This window comes from Cheilinus undulatus, linkage group 20 (genome assembly GCF_018320785.1).
Source record: "Cheilinus undulatus linkage group 20, ASM1832078v1, whole genome shotgun sequence".
Taxonomy (NCBI): Eukaryota; Metazoa; Chordata; class Actinopteri; order Labriformes; family Labridae; genus Cheilinus; species Cheilinus undulatus.
The window spans coordinates 7340611-7361059 of record NC_054884.1 but is presented as its reverse complement, the minus strand read 5'-3'; the positions used below and the strand labels follow the sequence as shown (position 1 = coordinate 7361059).

At 41.2% G+C, this 20449-nt stretch overlaps 1 protein-coding gene across 2 annotated transcripts in view; it reads left to right on the top strand.

Annotated features, from left to right (window-relative positions):
• Positions 1-20449, top strand: part of jmjd1cb (jumonji domain containing 1Cb) — a 204330-nt gene that overhangs the window by 171445 nt on the left and 12436 nt on the right. For both annotated transcript variants that reach the window (XM_041816362.1, XM_041816363.1), the window contains 8 exons: positions 53-398; positions 2763-3723; positions 6838-7035; positions 7513-7685; positions 9043-9205; positions 9993-12492; positions 15334-15535; positions 20233-20447. In XM_041816362.1, the coding sequence (XP_041672296.1) occupies positions 53-398; positions 2763-3723; positions 6838-7035; positions 7513-7685; positions 9043-9205; positions 9993-12492; positions 15334-15535; positions 20233-20447 (4758 nt within the window). The remainder of the gene's footprint in view (positions 1-52; positions 399-2762; positions 3724-6837; positions 7036-7512; positions 7686-9042; positions 9206-9992; positions 12493-15333; positions 15536-20232; positions 20448-20449) is intronic.

Below are 20449 nucleotides of genomic sequence, written 5' to 3'. Positions count from 1 at the left end.
ATGAGATCTATGAGTCCTGAGCTCTGACTGACTTTTTTCATTTGCTCTTTAGCATCATCTCTATCCCAGACGCCGTCGCTGTCCAGTCTCCACAGCAGTACTGTGATCGACATCACAGATGACGCTCAGGCGACGGTACACCAGGAGAGCTCAGAGGCTGTGTCAGCTCTGCTTGCCTCTGAGAAGGCCGAGTCCACGTCCCTCTCACCATACCTCCCCCTCAACCCCTCTCCTGTGTCCTCCCCTCCAGTCCCTCCGTCTCCCTGTCCGTCAGAAGGAGGCCGCAGGACGGACAGTGAGCCTCCCATGCAGCAGCAGCAGAGTATCATGGGAGGTGGCATGACAGCAGCCAGGAGTTTAAGCAACAAGATCGAGTTTGCTGCCTCAGAGGTCATCAGGTGAGAAGGCTTCACATTGTGTTTGTCTTTTTCTTATAAACCTGTTCTACAACAGCCCTGGGTAGAGTCAAAAGTAGACTGCTTTCAACACAAGTTACAGTAGAGTTAAGGCTCTGTTAACATTTAAGGTGATGCAACTGCTAAGTAGTTGATACATGGAATGCAAGGGACTTAGGAGATGAAGTATAATGTAAGAATTACAGCTTTTTTGTGTACTTGTAGTTTTTTTAGTACAATTTGAAATCAGTACTTTTACTTTTATTTGAATACAGTGCATTCAGGAAGTATTCAGACCTTCTTCACTTTTTTCAAATTTATGTTACGGCCTGATGCTGCAGTAGAAAAACATTTTTATTCCCACTAATCCACACTCAGTACCCTGTAATGACAGAGTGAAAACAAAACTTAAGAAATATCACATTGACCTAAGTATTCAGACCTTTTGGAAAAACACTGAAATTTTAGGTTGGGTTCCTCCCATTTCTTTGGACCTTTCCTGAGATGTTTCTACACCTTGATTGGAGTCTACCTGTGGTAAATGAAATCAGTTCCGTTGATTCGGGTGTACAGAGTCAGCCTTGCAGCGGCGCAGGAAACATAAACTTTCTGAGAGAAATCACATCATAGATTATTAAAGAAAGTGAGATTAATACTAGGATGACAGTTGGCAAAAAAGAGCAACATGAATCAACAGACCTGTGACAGGGTAGAGTAAATACAGTCGCTTGTCACTAGTTCACCAACAAGGTAAATACTTCATGTTGTCCCTGTCCCTTTTTTCATCTGAATCAGACCCAGCCTGGATTTACACGCAGACTATATAAATGATGCCAGGTCTAGGCACGATTGCAGCGTTGCAACTCAACGTCATATCTTAGGCCTGATTTTGAGTGTCAGGAACAACTAATGGTCTGGTAGTGTGACATAATTAACAACGCATTCATGACCACAACTTTCCAAGACTAGCATGTCAGAAATTTTCTGACGTTGTCATCTAGTAGACACCCTGACCTGATGTCCACAACGTGAATTCTGATGCCTGTTAATAGCAGAGCATGCTCCTTATCTTTGCATCATTTGCATCTCCCTCCAAGGGACTAATGTGTGAATTTAATTTTATTAAAGTTACGTTGTTATATACACATGTGACCTGTGAAGTTGCACAGTTACTGAGACAGCGGTGAACAAGGTTATTATAGTTAACTAAAACTGACTAAATAAGTAAAACTCAAATGTGAAAATCATTCTAGTTAACTGAAACTAAATAAAACCTAAGCTTAACCAAAAAACGAAAACTTACTAAAACTGTATAGTGCGCTTGCAAAACTAACTAAAATAGAATAAAAACAGGGACAAAATATCCTTAGTTTTAGTCTTTGACACAATCGTACTGACTGGCCCCTGCACCCAAGCCTGGGGATAGTAAAATGGCCTGATTTGATTGGTTAAGACTTCACATAGTGGTAGCTGTATGTCTGGAGTTGTATTCAAACATCATCTTTGAATAAATAAATAAATAAATGACAAGTGAAGAGTAGCCTGCTAGAATATGTTTTTGAAAATGTATGATATTCACCAAGCCCTGATATGTATCCAGGAAAAAAAACAACTTAAACTAAAACTAAACTAAAGTAAAATGAAGTATTTTTGCAAAATACAAACTAAATTAAACTATCAAACCAGCAGTAAAAACTTATTAAAATTAACATGGAATTGAACACAGAAAGTCAAAACAAAATAAAAATAAGAACTAATCTTAAACTATTATAACCTTGGTGGTCATGCCGTCAGCATATAATGAGTCTGGATCACTCTTGTAGTGTGGCCAGTCTGTCAGCCGAGATGGGACAAGATTCTTGTTGCATAGTCTGACATGCTGCTGCCGTGAATGACCAAAAAAGGTTGTGTAGTCTGAGTCAGCATTAAAAGCACTTACTGCTGAAATTTAAGAAGCATATAACATGCCTGGCCCTCCACTCCCTCTATGTAGATCCTCTGTGGGATGCCTCAGTTTGAGGGATTGTTTCCCTTCTTGTCACACTGGTGTATGAGTATAGATAAATGCTTAATCAAATAATTATGTTTCTCCTATCCACATGTTGCAGGAACTTTCCAGTTATGTTAAGAACATCTGTCTTCTATCTTTGGTGTTTTCACATTGTTAAAGCCATCTTTATATTTCCTTGATTTTGAAAGCAGCATTGTTATTTTGACCATAGTAATAAGGGAAAAAGAGTAGGGAAAAAGAGCAGCGATTCTCTGGTTGAATGCTTTGATTCAATCATGTTTTTAGTGAATTTGATCATATTTGCTTGTTCAGAAGGACATCAGTGTTTTTAACATTTTTGTTTCCCTTTTTCCCAGGCCTGTCACATCGATAGCTGAGAATGTTGTTCTGGTCGAGAAGGAGAAACCTGTCCCCCCTCATCATCATCTTCATCATCATCATCAGCCGCAGCAGCATCAGCAGCACGCACAACACCAACAACACTATCCCTCTATTCACCCCAGCATTAAGAGCCCGTCTCTCTCTGAAGAGGCGAGAAAACGCCAACAGCAACAACAACAACCTCCCCCTCTTAAGATGAACACAACCCTCCCTCCTGACTTGTCCAAATCCAAAATGAGTGCCAGCCCTAACCCGGCTCAGCTCGACCCTCTGAAACAGAAGCTCCCCCACCCCAACAACTCTCAATGCCACCTCTACCCCAACACAAATCCATCTGATTCTCTCAAGGCTAAGCCCCATCCGGGCCTGCTAGACATCTCAAAACCTAAACCCAACACCTCCCCAGAGGTGTCAAAACATAAAATACCGAGGTATTCGGACACATCCCCGCCTCCTTCTGGGAGTTTGTCCTCAAAAGTAGAGATAGAACCTCCTCGGTCTGGTTTTAAGCCGGTGCCGGTGCGGTCGGACTCTGGGAGCACAAGCAGCACCAAGAGCCCACTGATTATCGACAAGAACGAGACCTTCACTGTTTACAGGGACCCAGCACTGGTCCGCTCAGACGCAGAGAACTCTGCCTCCGCCAACCACGTGGCAGCCTACCTTCACCCCCACCTGCACACCCTCCACTCCCCTTCGCCTCACTCCCCCTGCCTTACCCCTGCATCCCACCCACACGCCGCCTCCCACCTCCTGGCACCCCCTCACACCTCTGCCCTACCTCACCCACACCTGTTACCGCCGGGAGTGCTCCCAGCCATGCCTCCTCCAGGAGCGTCTCTCCTCGGGGGTCACCCTCGACTTGACTCCCCCGGTGGCTTGGGTCACCTCACCCTGCCTCACCCTGCAGCCGCACACCAGCAGCAGTTCTTACAGGTAAGATTCCATCTTATCAATGCTTCTAAAGCTGAAACAGGGAAGATTGATTAAAATCTGGTTTGGAGGGGGGAAGATGTGGGGAGGTCAGATGGGGAATTAAGTTTGTCATGATTCAAAAATTTGAGAATTTAATATGATGCTTGATAATTAAACAATATGATACCTGCATGTATAGTATGGCAATAAAAACAGAAATCATAAGCACCCAATATTGGGTAATTTCTTGTTTATATTACCAGAAATTGCAAGAAAACTCCAATAAACAAATAGTACCAGAAGTATCATCCATCACTGTTTAAAAGATGATACATGCCTCTGGGAATGGATGTTATTGTCTCCCACATTACAGAGAAGCCTGCAGTTAGCATTAACAAGTTTCAAGAAAGGCTTCCTTTTCTGTAATTCTGAAGCAAATTAACATCATTAACAGACATAAACCATTACAGCTCTTTAACTCATTGAGTGCCATTGACGTATATATACGTATAGAGCTAGCACTCAATGAGTTGATATGCTCATACTCTGACAATGTAGTTGGCAGAAGCATACAGAATTATTTAAAGGTTATGCACATTGGAACGACTGCACCACAGTTTTAACTTCCTGTAACAGGAAGTTACAAACTTTGATGTTCCTCTCCCTTCTTTCAAAAATTCAACATGATGGGGATATTTAACGTCATTTTCTCTGCCATCTTACTGGCTCAGTAAGATGGCACTGATATACACACTGATATAGCCACCCAGCTGAGGTAGAAGTTGAACAGCAAAAGTGCAGACTTTGTGGAGCTTCTTTGGTTTTTCTTTTCATGTTTCCTAAAAAGAGCGTGGAAAGAGGAGGTTTCTTTCAGAAAGTGATACCTTTTATAAAAAGGTAACTAATTGCATGACTAACTTTATGTTACTTTTTACACCAAAAAACAAATCCAAGTACTCAAGCAAAACTTGTTACCCCTAACACTGGTGAGTATTAAATTTGCTGAAATAACAAGATCATGATGCACATTCATAGAAATTAAAAAGTCAAGTTTTATCAGATCTGTCCTTCAGAGGGAAATGAAACTACATCTAAATTGTTTTATTATTGACTGGAGTACAGATCCATCACTTTTGATATATTTCAGGTAATGAGGAGTCTGACTGACTTTAAAGACCCTGTGAACTGAAAGTAAAAATGTTTGTCTAAACACACTAGATATGTTGGGATATGGTTACTGTAAACATGTTAAAACACTGAGATCTACATGTAACTGAATTTTGGATCGAGACTGTTGCAAAGTTTTTCACCTCTTTTCTGGCTGGGTTTAATTTGGGCGGGGCCAATATGTGGGCTGGTGATTTCACGAGCCCACAGTAGGGAATGACCCTGCCCCTCTAACACTACAATATAAAATCACAGAGCAGTTCATCTCAGTACAGTCTGTTATTAGCTGATGCCACTGCCTTTATTGAAAGTTAACAGTCAGTTAAATGCTGTTTTTCTGTTCATTGTGAGGTAAATTTGCCAAATCTATCAGCCACAGTGGTCTATGGATCATTTAAAGCATCATAACAGAGATTTGAGCCCGAAAATGAACGTTGTCTCTTCTGAGGTCAACAAAAAGGTCAAGGGACAGGCTAATGGCGTGAGTGCTTTCCTCAATTCAGATTGTAGCATTTTTTTAATCTAAGAGGATTGTATTTCCCCTGAGTGGGCATGGCTTCACATAAGTGTTTATAGAGATAGATAACTTTTCAGTGCCATTGATAGGAAGTGTCATCATCAACTCATATAATGTTTTGTCTGCTTGTGGCTGAATATTTCTGCTGCATACACTTTAATCAGTAAATGATACTAAGACTATAAATATCTGCAACAAGAAACCAGACCACTAAATGTACTGATAATTCACCCCATGCACAGATCTTACACCTACATGAAGAATCTCTAAATACAGAAACTCTTGTTCCTCATGTGCCACACCGTCTAGTCCAAAAGGTGCCAACATCCTGTGCAAACTAGACAGTGCTCTCTCTCTTGTTTGGTTAAAATGTCAACTGCATATATGTAGTTTTTGATTCATTTATTTATATGAATTGATTTTACCAGGAAAATCTCATTAAGATTAAGAATCTAATTTACAAGAGTGCAATTTTAGCAGTTACAGATGTAGAACAATAAACATATAACCACTCCTTACACAGATCAACAGGCCAAAACTTCTACAACCTGATGCATCCTCCCCCAAAACCTTCAATCTACTCTTAAAACAATTAAAGAGACCAGCAACCCCAGACATAAATTTCCCTGCAGCAGATTCCAGTCTGCATGAGCAGCAAATCCAAAACTCCTTTGACCCGATTCAAGAGTTTGGGCACAGAGAGCAAAAGTAAATCTTGTGACTGAGTCACAGAGTCAGGACTGTAGTTTCCAGAACTTTTTCCAGAATGTAAGCAGGTTTAGTATTGTCTCGTAAATAAAGATATTCCAACCAACTCAATCATACAGAATCCAACGATGAATTAAGGACTTTAGATTCGGTATTAACCTCAGCGCTTTCTGGTAAACAATATCCAAAGATTTAAGGCATTGGAAAGATACATACATTTATAAAACATCACCATAATCAATCAGAGCCATGAAAGTGACAGCAACATGTCTTTTTTTGCAGCAAAAGAAAGACGCTTATTTCCAAAGTAAAAGCTTAGACCCAACTTTAACTCCTTTACAAGTTTAGCAAGATCAAGTAAAAGTCAGAGAATCATCAATCAAACAACCAAGGTATTTATAGGAAAACACAGATACACTATCAGAAGCTTTCTCTAAGCGACCAAGAGCCTAATGCTATGCAGGAGCGGAGCAATAAATGACAGTTTCATCCACATATCAATGAATATTTGCATTTGGTTCATTTTGACCAATATACTTGATTTACTGCACTGTTGTTTTAAGGACTCAGTACCTCTCAGTGGCATTGAGAGGTATGAAATGGTTCTTTAAAAATAAAGAACAATGTGCCACTTAAAACACTAGGTATTGTAAAGAAACAATTAGAAAAGTGTGACCAGTAGGGATCTGACTGTTGGATTTTATTTATATCAGAAAATAAACTAAAACTGTCTTTGTTTTCAGGGTCAGGGTCCTCCTCCACCCCCACTACTTGCACAGGCTCACAGTGGGGCAGCAGGACTGGGACTCTACCCCATCATCTGGCAGTACCCTAACGGGACACCATCCTCCTACCCGCCTGGACTCAACCTACCCCCTACAGCTAAGTGGGTCCACCCTGAAAACCCTGTTACCGTGAACTCTGAGGCCACTCTCAGGAGGGTAAGTATTTAAAAACGTCCCAGAGTTTGAGCATTTGGGAGAGTCTTTGTCGAAGTTTCAGTGTTGGATGCATGTTTGTATTGAACAAGGAAAAAGATGGATGGAGAAAGTGGATTTTGCCAGGCAGGAGTACAGGAAATTTTGAGGCTTACTGCCTCTGAAGACTCCCTGTTGGTTATTCACACGTGCATGTCAACATTACAAAAGTAGTAGAAATCTACGAAATGGTGCTATGATAAGAATGTTTAGCGGTATATCACTGTTTAGTATAGTTCTGGTATCAACTTAAAAAAGAGGATTTAAATACACAGTAAAGCAGATACATTACTTGGAGAATGTAAAGTTCCTCATAGGAGTGAGTTTGATATTTGCTACATTTGTGTTTTTATTCATTATGGCATGTTATTCATTCACTGCGAATTAAATGCTTTGGTTTTTAATCATATTAACAGTAAAACTGCTTGTCTGTTTGTGCAGAACACAGCCAGTCCATGGCTCCACCAGACTGCCGGTGCTGCTGGTGACAGTCTGGGTCTGCTGAGCCACGTTCCTGTCCGGCCAGCCAGTGCCGACCCTCACCGCCCCACAGTCAAGATCAACACGCACACAAGCCCTCCACTTTCAAAGGCCAACATGGACATTCATAAGGAGTGAGTACATGAATCACTAACCTCATCTGATCATCAACGTTCAGACTGGTGTATTGACATTTTATGGCTGACTTTTTGTTTGTTTGCATTCTTGTCTTTGCTGATTTTTCACATTTGATTGTACTAGAGAGCTGGCTATAGCCGAATACCTTTTTACTCAGTTTTAGACAGGAAAAATATGGTGAGATCGAGTTCAAGGGAAGTTCAAAAGGGAACATAAATTGTTTCACACATCCAGAACATTAGCCAATGTTCATCCCAGCTGCATATCTGGCAAGCCATCACGGCTGTCCAATGAGGGGATAGTGTTTGGAAAATATCTAAACAACAGGAACACAATGCCCTCTTTTGTTTTTAATGAGCACAGAATCATTTGAACATCACGACCTTTCCTTTTAAAGCCAGATGTAGGCAGAGAGAGAGCTCAGTTAGACTGGCAGCACCAGGTCAGTGAGATGAAGTGGCACTAATCCAATATTAAAGCACTTTAGCAGAATGCTACTCATTCTGCTCTGCTCCGCTCTGCTTATGTAACCACCAGCCATCATGTAGACACAGCTGAATACCCCCCACACACATATACAAGGCCTCAGAGGAAATGTTGCACTTCACTCGTCTCTTAAATTAGCCATTTGTTCATTTAAACCTGCTGAATAGGTACAAAAACCATGATAGCCTGCAGATGGCCTGACCCTGTGCGGCATCTAAAAGTGGTTCGCTTAAACTCAACTGTATCAAATCATTTTATTTTACAGTAGTTTAGTTCTTATTTGCTAGATAATAGAGGCTTTTTATTAGGATGAATATGTAGTATTGTGCTGAAAGTTTCAACCGTGGAAGAAGATTTAAGTTGCCCAGCAGGATTTTTCCAGACCCTGGAATATAAAATATTATTTTTGGTGTTTACCAGAAGCTTGTAAGAGTTTTTCAGAACATTTTTTGATGTTTTAAAGATGTAATACTGAAAAAGAAAAGAAATAAAGAATCACAGTTTGGCAGACACTGCCCACATTGGTACACAGATTGCTATGAAGAACAGATGAGTAAAGATAACTAACAGTAATGCCTAACACAGTACTACAGTCCTTCCCTCCCAGCCTTCAACCTGTCCTCCTAGACACGATGCATAGCCTAGCAGGACCAAATCAAAGTATATTTCTAAGCTGTTGCTAGGATATTACCCAAATGAGGACAAAAGGGTTGCAAGACCTTAAAGATTTTTTTTTTTTGAAACACTGATCAAGAGATTCTTCTAAACAAACTGTTTTATTACAACTGTTTTATCCAAGCACATCTGAAATCAAGTGAGGCCTTGCAAAATTTAATGTGTGACCCATTTTGCTTCGCCTGTGTGCAGAGACATGGATAAGAAAGGCTTTGTGGACCCGATCAGGACGTTGACGTTGGCCCAGCTGAAGCAGGAGCAGTCAGATCGGAGTCGAACCCCCACAGGGAAAGATGTCCATCTACACCGCCTCTACCTGGACCCCCACAGCAAGGCTCGCCTAGCAAATACACAGGTACACTCACAATTATAAGCAAAATGTTAAACTGTAATTGCTGTGTAAGATTTCTGACAAAACATGGAAAAAAGCCATTTTATCCTATTTTCAAGGAGATAATAACGCAAGTATGGAAGCTTCTTTCCTTATCTTTAGAGTAGCATTTCCCAACTCAAAGACTTTATCGTCTGATATTTCTGTCATAAACAGACAATTCTAAGGAGCTTGCTTAGTTTTCAGAGACACTGACATTGCAAGGAATGTATTTGTGTTACCACAAAGTAAAATTAATTAGCACGTTTTTTTTTCTAATGTTGATCTCTTTAAATATACTTTCTGACTCTACAAAGTCTTACCTAGTAATGTTATAAATCCAAGGGCAAAGATTCTGAGTAGAGGGATGACTACATGTCTTCATTTTGTGAGATTTTGACGAGTGTGGACCTTATTTCTACAGGAAAATGTTGTGTCTTGTTATGGTGGTCATGCCCAGTTACACCAAAAAAATGAAGGAGTTCTCTGGCCTTCAGAACTGTTAAAAATATCTAAGATAATTGGAGTGGTCAACTGAAGATATGTATAACATGGTTTTTAGTCATTTTTATTAGACATTTCTGTGTGAAAATTGTATGTATTATACCTTTAAATGTTTTATTCTGACTGTAATCATGCTAAACTGGAGGAGGTCATTATGCAAAATGATCCGCCCCATATATTAAGGTTTGTGGTAAATCTAGTAGCCTGAAAGCGTGTTGTAGGAGTGCAGGAATCTGTTCTTAACACTGTTTTTCATTGTGTTTCCCAGGAGGCAGTGCAGGCAGCAGAGCGAGCCAGTAAATACAAAGAGGAGAATCGTCAGATCCTGAAAGAGAGCATCGAGGTAGCTCCCTTCACCGCTAAGATCCAGCGCTCCAGTGATCCTGTGATTGACAGAGACAGAGAGAGAAGCAGAGACCCAGCATTCCCAGTTCGGATACCAGCCCTTGCCTCCCCAAGCCCCAAAGCTGGCCACGCCCACCCTCACGTCATCCAATCAGAAAAGAGCAACTACTTCACCACACTCTCCAACAGTGTAGTGAATGAGCCTCCAAGACTTTACCCCTCCAAGGAGCTCAGTTCGTACTATGAGAAAGTTTCTGCAGGAACTCCAGGGGTTGTGGCCAGTGTGGGGGCCGCCATGCCAGGCCAGGGGGCCCTGACGTTGGGAAGCTACAGCTCCAAAGCCTCGCTGTCAAAGCCCCCTCCTCTAATCAAGCATCAGCCAGAGGGAGGGGAAGGCTTAGCTGGGAAGATCACAGAGCAGCTGAGTCAGCAGGTGACTCTGGTCCAGCAGCAGCATCAGCACCACACGGGCATGGAGAGGATAGAGCGCCGCAGCCCTGCCATTTCTCCTTCCTCCTCTTCATCCTCCGCTTACTCCTCAGCCCCTAACCACCACCATCACCACCACCACCACCAACAGCAACAGCAGCTCCAGCTCAGGGCAATGCCATCCCTCCACCGAGCGCCCGTCTTCCATCCACCCACCCAGCACGCCCTGGAACGCAAAGAGGCTGCAGAGAGGGAGAGGGAGCGCGAGAAGGAGCGGGAAAGAGAAAGAGAGAGAGCAGGATACGGTGGCCGCCTGTCTCCACCCACACTAACACCTATCCAGCCGGTTAGCTTAGCTGCTTCTGGTAACAAAACATCAGCAGAGCAGCAAAAGCCCCCCACGCTGCTGCCTGAACTCAGGGACATCAAAGGTCATGGAAACATGGCGGCTGTCACCTCTGTGGCCTCAGTTATCAGCGGGGATGTTTCGACAGATGGGTGGAGAGGAGGAGAGATGATTCAGGAAAGAGGCTCATTCTCTGGGGAGAAAGTTGTATCAAGGAGCAAGCCTCAAGCAGCGATGGCATCAGTCATTGTGCGGCCATCAACATCTATGAAGTATGACAGTCTAATTGGTGCTAACAAATCTGGTGCTATGATCCACAAAGAGCTCCCCCAGGGGAGGTTCTACCAATCCAAGCTTCAGGGCGAAGGCTCCAGAGTAGCGGAAAGTGTCAGAGATCCTGGAGCCGGCAGGGTAATCCAGCCCAACTCAAATCTGGATGACGTGTGTCTCCAGTATAAAAAGGCTAATGCACGTGGTTCACAGGGATCTGTGGGAGCTGGAACAATGAACTCAGTGTGCAGGACTGCCATTTCAGGTGCTTCAGCTTTTGGTATGCAGATTAAAAGTGGCACATCCATTCCTGAGCCAGGCTACATGATGTCATCTCGGGGAGACATTTCGACCCACAAAACTGGTGGCTGGGTGCTGAGCCACTCAGGACCAGTAGAGTACCAGGAGGGGTTAGGCTCACGCACCACATCTCCAGGGGGGTCACTGCCTCCCCCGAGTCCAGCAGGGACACCCCAACCCAGCCCAAGCCTCACCCCAACACCAAGCTCCATGTCCAGCTCCAGTCAGCCGTACTCCTCCTCCTTTGTCCACCTGAAGAAGCACAAAGCTGCCTTAGCTGCAGCACAATCTAGGAGTAACTTCTCTCCTGCAGTGTCATCCATCACAACTGCAAATTCCACTGTGGATTTAACTGACAAACCCCCCTCTCACAGCTCACCTCCTCCGCCCTCCTCCAGCCAGGCGTCCTGTTCCTCCATCGACAGCGGTAGCTGCAGCTCAGCAAGCGGGAGCACAACCCCGGGCAAATCCAGCCCCCTGCCTAATGGCCACACCTCCAGCTCATCCTCCTCAAGCAGCGGACAGCCGAGTAACTATCATAAGCTGAAGAAAGCTTGGTTAACCCGGCACTCAGAGGAGGACAGGAACACCAGTGCTACAACCAGCTCAACCAGTTCAAAGACAGAGAAACTGCCCAGCACCACCAGCACCAGCACAAGTAACACCACCTCTATGTCCGACATGATCAAACCCTGCACAGTCAACCTCAGCGCCTCCACCTCCAGCGAAGTGGAAATGAGCAAAGAAAGTGCAAGCAAAGCTGAGAGAGAGAGGCAGCCGGAGGAGAAGTCAGGAGGAGCAGCAGCAGGAGGGGAGGAGAGGAAAGCAGCGCCGCCATCGAGGCGAGGGAACAAACGGGCATACGAGTCCGGCTCAGAGAGCGGGGGAGACGACTCTGACGCTAGTGAGAGCAAGATGGAGGGCAGAGCCAAGCGGCAACCAAAACCCACCTACAAGAAGAAACAGAATGATATGGCTAAGAAGAAAGGAGACAACGATAAGGAAGAGGATGACTTGAAGCCCAACGGCATTTTCAGATCAGCCAGAGAGAAGACTAAACTCAAACTGGCCAGCAGCAGTAAGTTTTATCGAAGGCTGGGCAATTAATCAAAATTCTGATAAAATTGCAATATGTCCTGATTGCAGTATGACTAAAAAATGATGATTCCCCCATTACAATTCACATTGCATTTGCAGCACAAGTAAAAATAATTGCAATTAGATATTTTTGTATAACTGTTCAGCCCTAGTCCTATCAGACACAACCACTGATGCACTGGCAGTCATTCTCTGGTTGTTTTCTTAGGCAGTGAGAATAAACAAGTTAGTCAATTCAACAAATCTCATTGAACCATCTCTTCCACCTCTATAGTGTCTCAGCTCTGAGCCTTCAGAGTCCCAAAGATCATAAATCTTTAAAAGCATCTCTTGTCTGTTTTTTTTTTTTAATTTACAGAGGTTCTTCTTCTCAAAGTTGTTTTTATCCAGTTAACAGTAATATGAGGAAGGAAAATTGTTAAGAAGTATTCTCATTAGGAAAGGAATATTGAATTGACCTTCGGGGATAAATAAAGTTCTTGTATTGTATTGTATTGAATCATGGTAAATTTCTTCAGCTATAGCTACAACTAAAAATGTTCTGTTTTTTTCCATGAAGAAGACTAGTCTTATGCCCTATTCGCCAAGGATTAATATCACCCAGGGACCTCCATTAATTATGATAATCTCACAGGACATCTGTGTTTTTAATCCTGTGCAATTCGAAAATGTCTGTACTGTTCCGTCCATATTTTAGCACACAGAGGTCCACAGGTAATACTAATCCTGTGCGAATTGGCATTTCTAATTTAGGGTGGTTACTATTTTTATTACAGCCTTTGCGGCTTTTCCTGCGCCATTTTCTGATTGAAAAAATAATAAAGGCTGCTTAGAAGATTGCTAGCAAAAGTTACACATGAAGGTCATAAATATTACCTCTCACAGTTAATTTCAGCCTAAATATGGCTTTATTTTACGTAATTTAGTTATTTAACTCTGCTGTCCAAATGTGCATTCATGCACAGCTACGGCACATCTACTCTACATCCTACAGTTTTTCATTGCCAGTACCTGATCTTATATCAGTATTATTTAGCCGTACATTTCATGCATGACACAATTTATGATTTGAAACGTGTCGCTCAACATTCAGTGGTTAGGCTGCAACAGCTGATCTGTTCAGGGAAGGATTTTTGGATGTGAATTATCCCACATTTATAGTGTGAAATAATATCAGCAGCATCAACTGCAATGTTAAAAGGAACAGGAGAGGTTGATTTAACATTAGACGTCTCCATCCTTTATACATTAACAGGAGGGATACTCTATCTTCCTCTGTCTGAGCACAGGTGACTTAATTAACCTTTTTGTGTAATGAAAGAGTTAAATGATTTTTTTCTTTAGTTTAACAGTATATACAGTGCTTAACAAATTTATTAGACCACCTGTCATATTTGTTTCAAAGCCCATCCAGCATCATGTAGTGCTTTAATGCGGACTCTTTCATTTTCAGTGAGCTCTCCACGTTTTACCGTTTTGAGCAGGAATGAGGAATTTCAAACTGAATTCACCCAAATTTGAGCCGGCTCACTGGGCTTCTGTGAGAAGTCAGAAATGAAACAAGCATAACATTCAACCACTAAAACTCATTTTTCTGTTCAGGAATGCAAGTAAATAACTTTAATTTGACATATTAATCAAGAAATAGTAATGTGCTTTACTATTTTCTTTATTTTTGTTATAAATCAGTGAATTTGAAAATTCATGGATAGCAATAATAATTATATTTTAGCATTAAAAATATCATTTGGGTTAAAGAGCTTCTACATATTGGTGTTTTAACCGTTGCAGAAAAATGATTATAATTAAAAAATGATTTTGGTAATTACCAATGCAGTTAATTTAGGGCAGCTGTGGCATAAACCTTACTTTGGTTAGAGTTAGGTTGGTCTGATAAATTTGTTAAGCAATGTATATATAGGACACATTTAGACAATGCCACCTGCAGAGCCTTACGTGCACGACATTGCATATTTTGCATGAACCTTGGAAATAAATATTTACAGTGTTTTTTCATTTCTGCAGCCGTGCTTCACTGTCATATTTTCCTTCAGAAATGTCTGTAAACTTGAGTACATGACAGTTTTTGCTTATCCCATGCGAAATCACCACACCAAACACTGACATCAGGGGGTGATTCACAAATTATCAGAGGTCCACTGGTAATTCTAATCCTGTATGGATAGTACTAGCTAAAAATAGATAACTGGTGATAAAATTGTCATTGAAAAATAAGTGTTATCATCAAGAAGACTAAAACAAAAATAAGAGGTTAGAAGTGGGCTGTTGGACGTGTGCAGAATTTAGTGTTAACTGCATCTTAGTATAAGCAGTCAACCTTTGTAAACATAGAGATATTTTCTGCAATTTTATTTTCCAATGGGGAATTCAGTTACAAACAACTCATTTTCTCCCATATTTCAACTATTACCCCAACTGTGTATTTACAATATTAGATTAAAATAACAAATGCAAATTCATATAATGAAGATGCATTAAGATTAGGGTCAAGGGATCATTGTGTTTTGCATAAGGCATAATACTATTTGCCTTTTTAACTCCCATTTTTATCATCTCCCCTACTCTCAGCAGCAATGTTTTGCCACTCCGATAGACAGGGCATGTTCTGGTGGCAAAAAATGACATCAATGCAAAGCCCCTATTGTCTAAAATGCGTCCCTAAAAATATTTCAACAAGACTCTTTTGGAAACATTTGCTTGTACATATAACTCGAACTTTAACTCCCAGATCTTAAGAAGCTCTCTTTTCTTTCAAATCAAGATTACTCTGTTAATGACTTGCTGTGTTTGTCCCTCATAGACGGCATCCCTCGCTCCGTCCTGAAGGACTGGAGGAAGGTGAAGAAGCTGAAGCAGACAGGCGAGTCTTTCCTGCAGGATGACTCTTGTTCAGAAATCGGACCAAACCTGCAGAAGTGTCGGGAGTGCAGGGTGATCCGCAACAAGAAGGGCGAGGAGCCGGCACATTCCCCCGTCTTCTGTCGCTTCTACTATTTCAGGCGGTAAGGCTCGAATAAACGGTCTCATTTTCTGATGTTTTGCCTCAGTCTGATGTTTGCTTTTTTACTGATAAACATAAGAGGTGCCCCTGACTAAAGACCTATGTAGTGAATCTGATTGGACACATATAGCCATTGCAAAATAATGATTGAAATAACAAACAGGCTTGCACATACCTTGAATTTGAATCGTTTTGAGTTATTTGTAACCCCTTGCTGTTCATGATGAAAAGAAATGTGGATTAAATACCATACGTAAAAGAATTCATTAACATGAACATGATACAAACTTTTTTGGCAGCATCACAAAGTAGCAAGAAAGCATAACAACAATTTGGATTTCATAAAAAAGAAATACACCAGTGTACTTCTAAATAACATAAATAACTGCAGGAAAACTCTGTGAGTATAAAAGGTTTAGTAATTTAGTTTTATGCTGTTGTTTTTCTCTTACTCCGTGTCCTAACAGCATGCAAGGGTCAAACATCATGTTACATTGTGCAGCATCGGATGCTGCAGGGTTGAAATGTAACTTTTTCATCTTCCCACCACAAAGACTTTTTACGAGCCATTCTTTTTTAACAAGCAGAATTATCTGATTAGGTATAATATGATAAATGGCTTATAGTATTCAAATTTGAGGCTATTTAATAAGAGATAGTTGTAACTGTTGCTTATTTTAAACCTTGTTTACAGACCAACTTGTGCATGCAAATATTTGCTGTGCTTCCAGGGGCACTATAGATTCATAGGCATTTTCCTGTATAATGATTATTAGACTATAAAGAATGTAGTATTTAGTGCAAGTTTTCTGCAGTCTCATACCAGATTCAGGCTTTGTTTAAGTGCCTCGGACTTAAAACAAGCAAGACATTGATTCAAACACAACTTAAAGAGATGCACCAGTAGCAAATGAGAACTACTTTCATAGGATGCTGAGTCTAACCATCCCAGCACACAGCAACTTGTAAACATTTGACTGCTCAGCTTTACTAATACATTCAGTGGGTAGCCAAAAAAGGAGTTTAATTTATGCTGTTTACTGTGAAGACATAATGACGTGATAGGAAACTTCTATTTACCCGCCCCAGTGGCTGCTAAGTTCAGCAATTTAACCAGACACTTCTCAAAAACACCTGCATTTGGCTGATGTCAGGTGGTAATTTCTCACCCTGGCAGCACTGCATCTGTTAAATGTTAATTCTCTGCCCTGTGAATTTCAGGCTCTCCTTTCAAAAATGTGACATTTATCTCTTTTACTTTGAACGTGTGGAAACGTAGAAATGCTGTGCTTTGTATTTATGAGCATTTGACAGTGGTTTGCCTCCGTATTGTCAGAGTGTAACATTTCAAACACAGATCTGGATATAATCTATGCACAGCTTTCCACACTTTGTAAAATATGCTAACAAGCTCTAACAGGTATAGAAAGAAAAAAAATCGTCCTGTCAGACACTCCTTGTACCCTTTCATCTTCCTTTTTCCTTGTTCCTTGTCAACACAAGCGAATGTTGTGCTGTGTTGCTTGCACACTGTCAGGATGCTACTATAGGAATCAGTGTAATCAAGCTAATTTTGCTGCTGACAGTTTCTTTAGTCATGTGCAGCTAGGACACTCTGTTAAGCTGCAATGGAAATTCATTTAAAATATGTCACTTACTTTAGAATGGCATTTTTATTTATTTGTAAGTTGATTTTTTTTTTTATCTAGTTTGAATGGAGTGATCCTTGATTTGTATAAATGTGTTTGACTAGGGGATGAGACATCCAATGAGGCTCTTTTGACTAAATAGGCAAATTTTCAGCTATTTTTGGTCACTCCTAGTAATGTATGATATTTCCAACAAGTGCATCCATACATACAACAATGCTCAGCTCCATCCTTTTTTACAAAGGTCTAACAATGCTCAGTGATGCATTTTCTTGCACTTAAATGTGCTGCATCTTTAGATAAAGAGAGCAACATCTTATTTAGGAGGCTGCAGGTCAGGGCAGAATGCCAAGGATGGCGTGAGGACAGCAGGGAGGAAAAAGAGGTCATTTTTCATCACATCCTGTCCCAGCTACAGTAGCACATAGATTATTTATCGTATGGCTGGTGCAGAGCGTGCTGCCCCTGTCTATGTTCTCTAACACACATATTTATTGTAAATGCACATCGAACACAAACGCACATGCACTCTTGAGTTGGATAAGCAGCAGCAGCTGCAGTCTGGGGTCTAACAGGGTAAATCTGTCAAAGAGGATTTTCTGCTCTATAATCTTTTCCTCACTGACTCACTGCAGAACTGCTACTGCTGCAATCTCTCTGCCCCCCCCCCCCCCCCCCCCATCTCTGTATCTCCACTTATAATTGCTTCTCTCCCTCACCTCATCTCACCTCCTCCCTGTCTGGCCCAGTAGACTGCAATTTCATAAACATCCACCTCGGCTGGCAGGGTTTTTTAAGGACACCGTAGACACGATGCTCTCACAGAGATGACTCATACAGTGCTTTAGATATTAAAATGTAAGCACTGCTTTGAAATATAGAGATTTATCAGGGTAGGGACGATGCTTGTGTTAATAATAAAATGTTTGCAGCAGCAAGATGGATGGTTTACACTGTGCCCTGAACTCTATGTGACTTCTAATAGATGAAATCGAAAGTGAAAACTATAAATATGAGCATTTTATCCTGCCTATCCTGTTTCCCTAACAAACCTTTGGTGAAAAAATAGACCAGATATTTTTCTGATGTTAACTCTAAAGGCTTTTCCTGATCCTATTTTTGACGCTGGCTTGAGTTTTACACATTTCAGGCTTTAAATGACTAATAGGTAGAGCCAGTTTGAGGATTACTCGTGTCGATTTCTTTATCCAGCAGCCATAAAACAGACCTCATGGTCTCAACAACATCTCTTCTGCCAAAAGCTCCTGATCAGAGCATTTCATATAAAAGTGCTTGCTTTTGCCTTTAACAGACTCAGGTTTTTTTAACAGCTTTCATAGAGCCTTTGGTTAAGGAGCAAAATGCCTTCTGGAACCAGAAACTACTCTTAAATTATTCTCTTTAAACTGCCAAACCCAGTTTTACCTCACATGAACTCTTCTGCAGTTCTAGTGTTACTGCGTGACTTCAGTATTTTGAGTAGTCTGTTTGGATCCAACAAAATATCAGCATAAAACCACAGCCAGGGCTGATGCTCGGTAATGTTACTGATTGTCTATGCAGCATCATTTCGAAGTCCAACGATGGCAGTTGCCATATTCTCTGTACCAGGTCTGGAAGAGAAGGCCAAAAATGACAGATTGATAACGGATTACTTGAATTGTAAAAATTAACACGTTTTTTTACAACAGAAAAGTAATCTGAGTACCCTAATGAATTACTTTGTATCGCGATACCCCAAACACTGGTAAGGATGTACCTCAATATGTACTTAAGGTGGTTTGAAATCAAATAGCAAAGACTGCATGTGGAAGTGGTCTTGGATGCCTTCATCTGGATTGGACTAGTTGTATAGACACAACACATGCTGGCACACATTAACAGCCCTGTCAACTGATGTGATTTGCACAATTTCATTTTATTTATAAAGTGCCCACCAGGTTTGGTGCTTGTTTAAAGCCCAGGTTATCCTTTTAAATGTTTAGAGGATGTTTAGAGCTTGACTATGCGCCACAGGTTTGATGTTGTACAAGTTTTTTTAAGACAAAAAGTCCAGGCGAGACCCAATGGTTGAAAAAATAGCATAGGTCTCAGCGGGTTAAATTAAAGCTGAACCATCCTGTCCACTATTGACACATCACAACTCCCTCAAAACATGAGTTGTGTTTAAGTTTAACTCTTAAAAGTATGTTTATGACTTAATTAGGGAGAAAAGCTGTTAAAGAGGCCCCATCCATGTACATTTCCATCAGGGGTAGGACCACAGAAAAGATGTGTGGGCTGTAAATTGCAAAAGAGGCGGTCAATTGAGTTCTAATATCAGGTCGTCACTGATGATGTATTGCTAATGCATAGTCCGGACATACTGAAGTGCTGTCACTTGATATCTGAATGCAGAAATGCATCGTTAATGCAGAATATAAACATGACCTTGTTTGGTAAAGGATGCTCCAGTGTAAACTTTGTTAAAGAACATGCTAAAGGGACCAATCAAATTAATCTTCTTTCCATTTAGAGAATTTGGACAGCTCCTTATTTGGCAGACAGTAAAATACTTCTAGGTCTTTTTACTCAGTTAGGGTCCTAACCAGAAAAGACTTTTCAAATGTCCATGCTGTCTTGCAATAACTTTTGGTCAACCAAGCAACAGGCACAGAGGTGAAAATGGGAGCCTGAGATCTCCTGGCAAACAGCAACCTTGCATCAGTCAACTCACTCCTCCCCTAGTTCTGCAAATTTATGCCCCTTACATTGTGTATAAAAAAAAAATATATAAATCGTCATCTTTCAAGGCTGTCAACATTTTTATTTCTGCTGTAAAAATTGGCAATTTAACATGGATGCTAATGAGATTTAAGGGAATTCTGCAGCCTACCTTAAGTGGACACTTAATTTTTGAACACTAGAGTTGTCTTAATCATGCTGAAGCATTTCTAGATTATCCTTTTGTTCTTTGGACATCGCAGTCACAACAAGCTAGCTGTGTCTCCATATTCTACACTAACTGAACAAAAAGCATGCAAACTTTTTTTTTGTCTTTTCCATCCAGGCTTTCTTACAGTAAAAATGGAGTCATCCGGATGGACGGCTTCTCTGCCCCAGACCAGTTTGACGATGAGGCCCTGTCCCTGTGGATCCCTGGAGGGATAGATGAGGGCCACCTGGACCAAACCACAGCCAAGTACATCCTCAGCTTCATTGGAGACAAGTTCTGTCAGATGGTTGTTACCGAGAACACGGCAGCCACCTGGATCAAGAAGGATGGT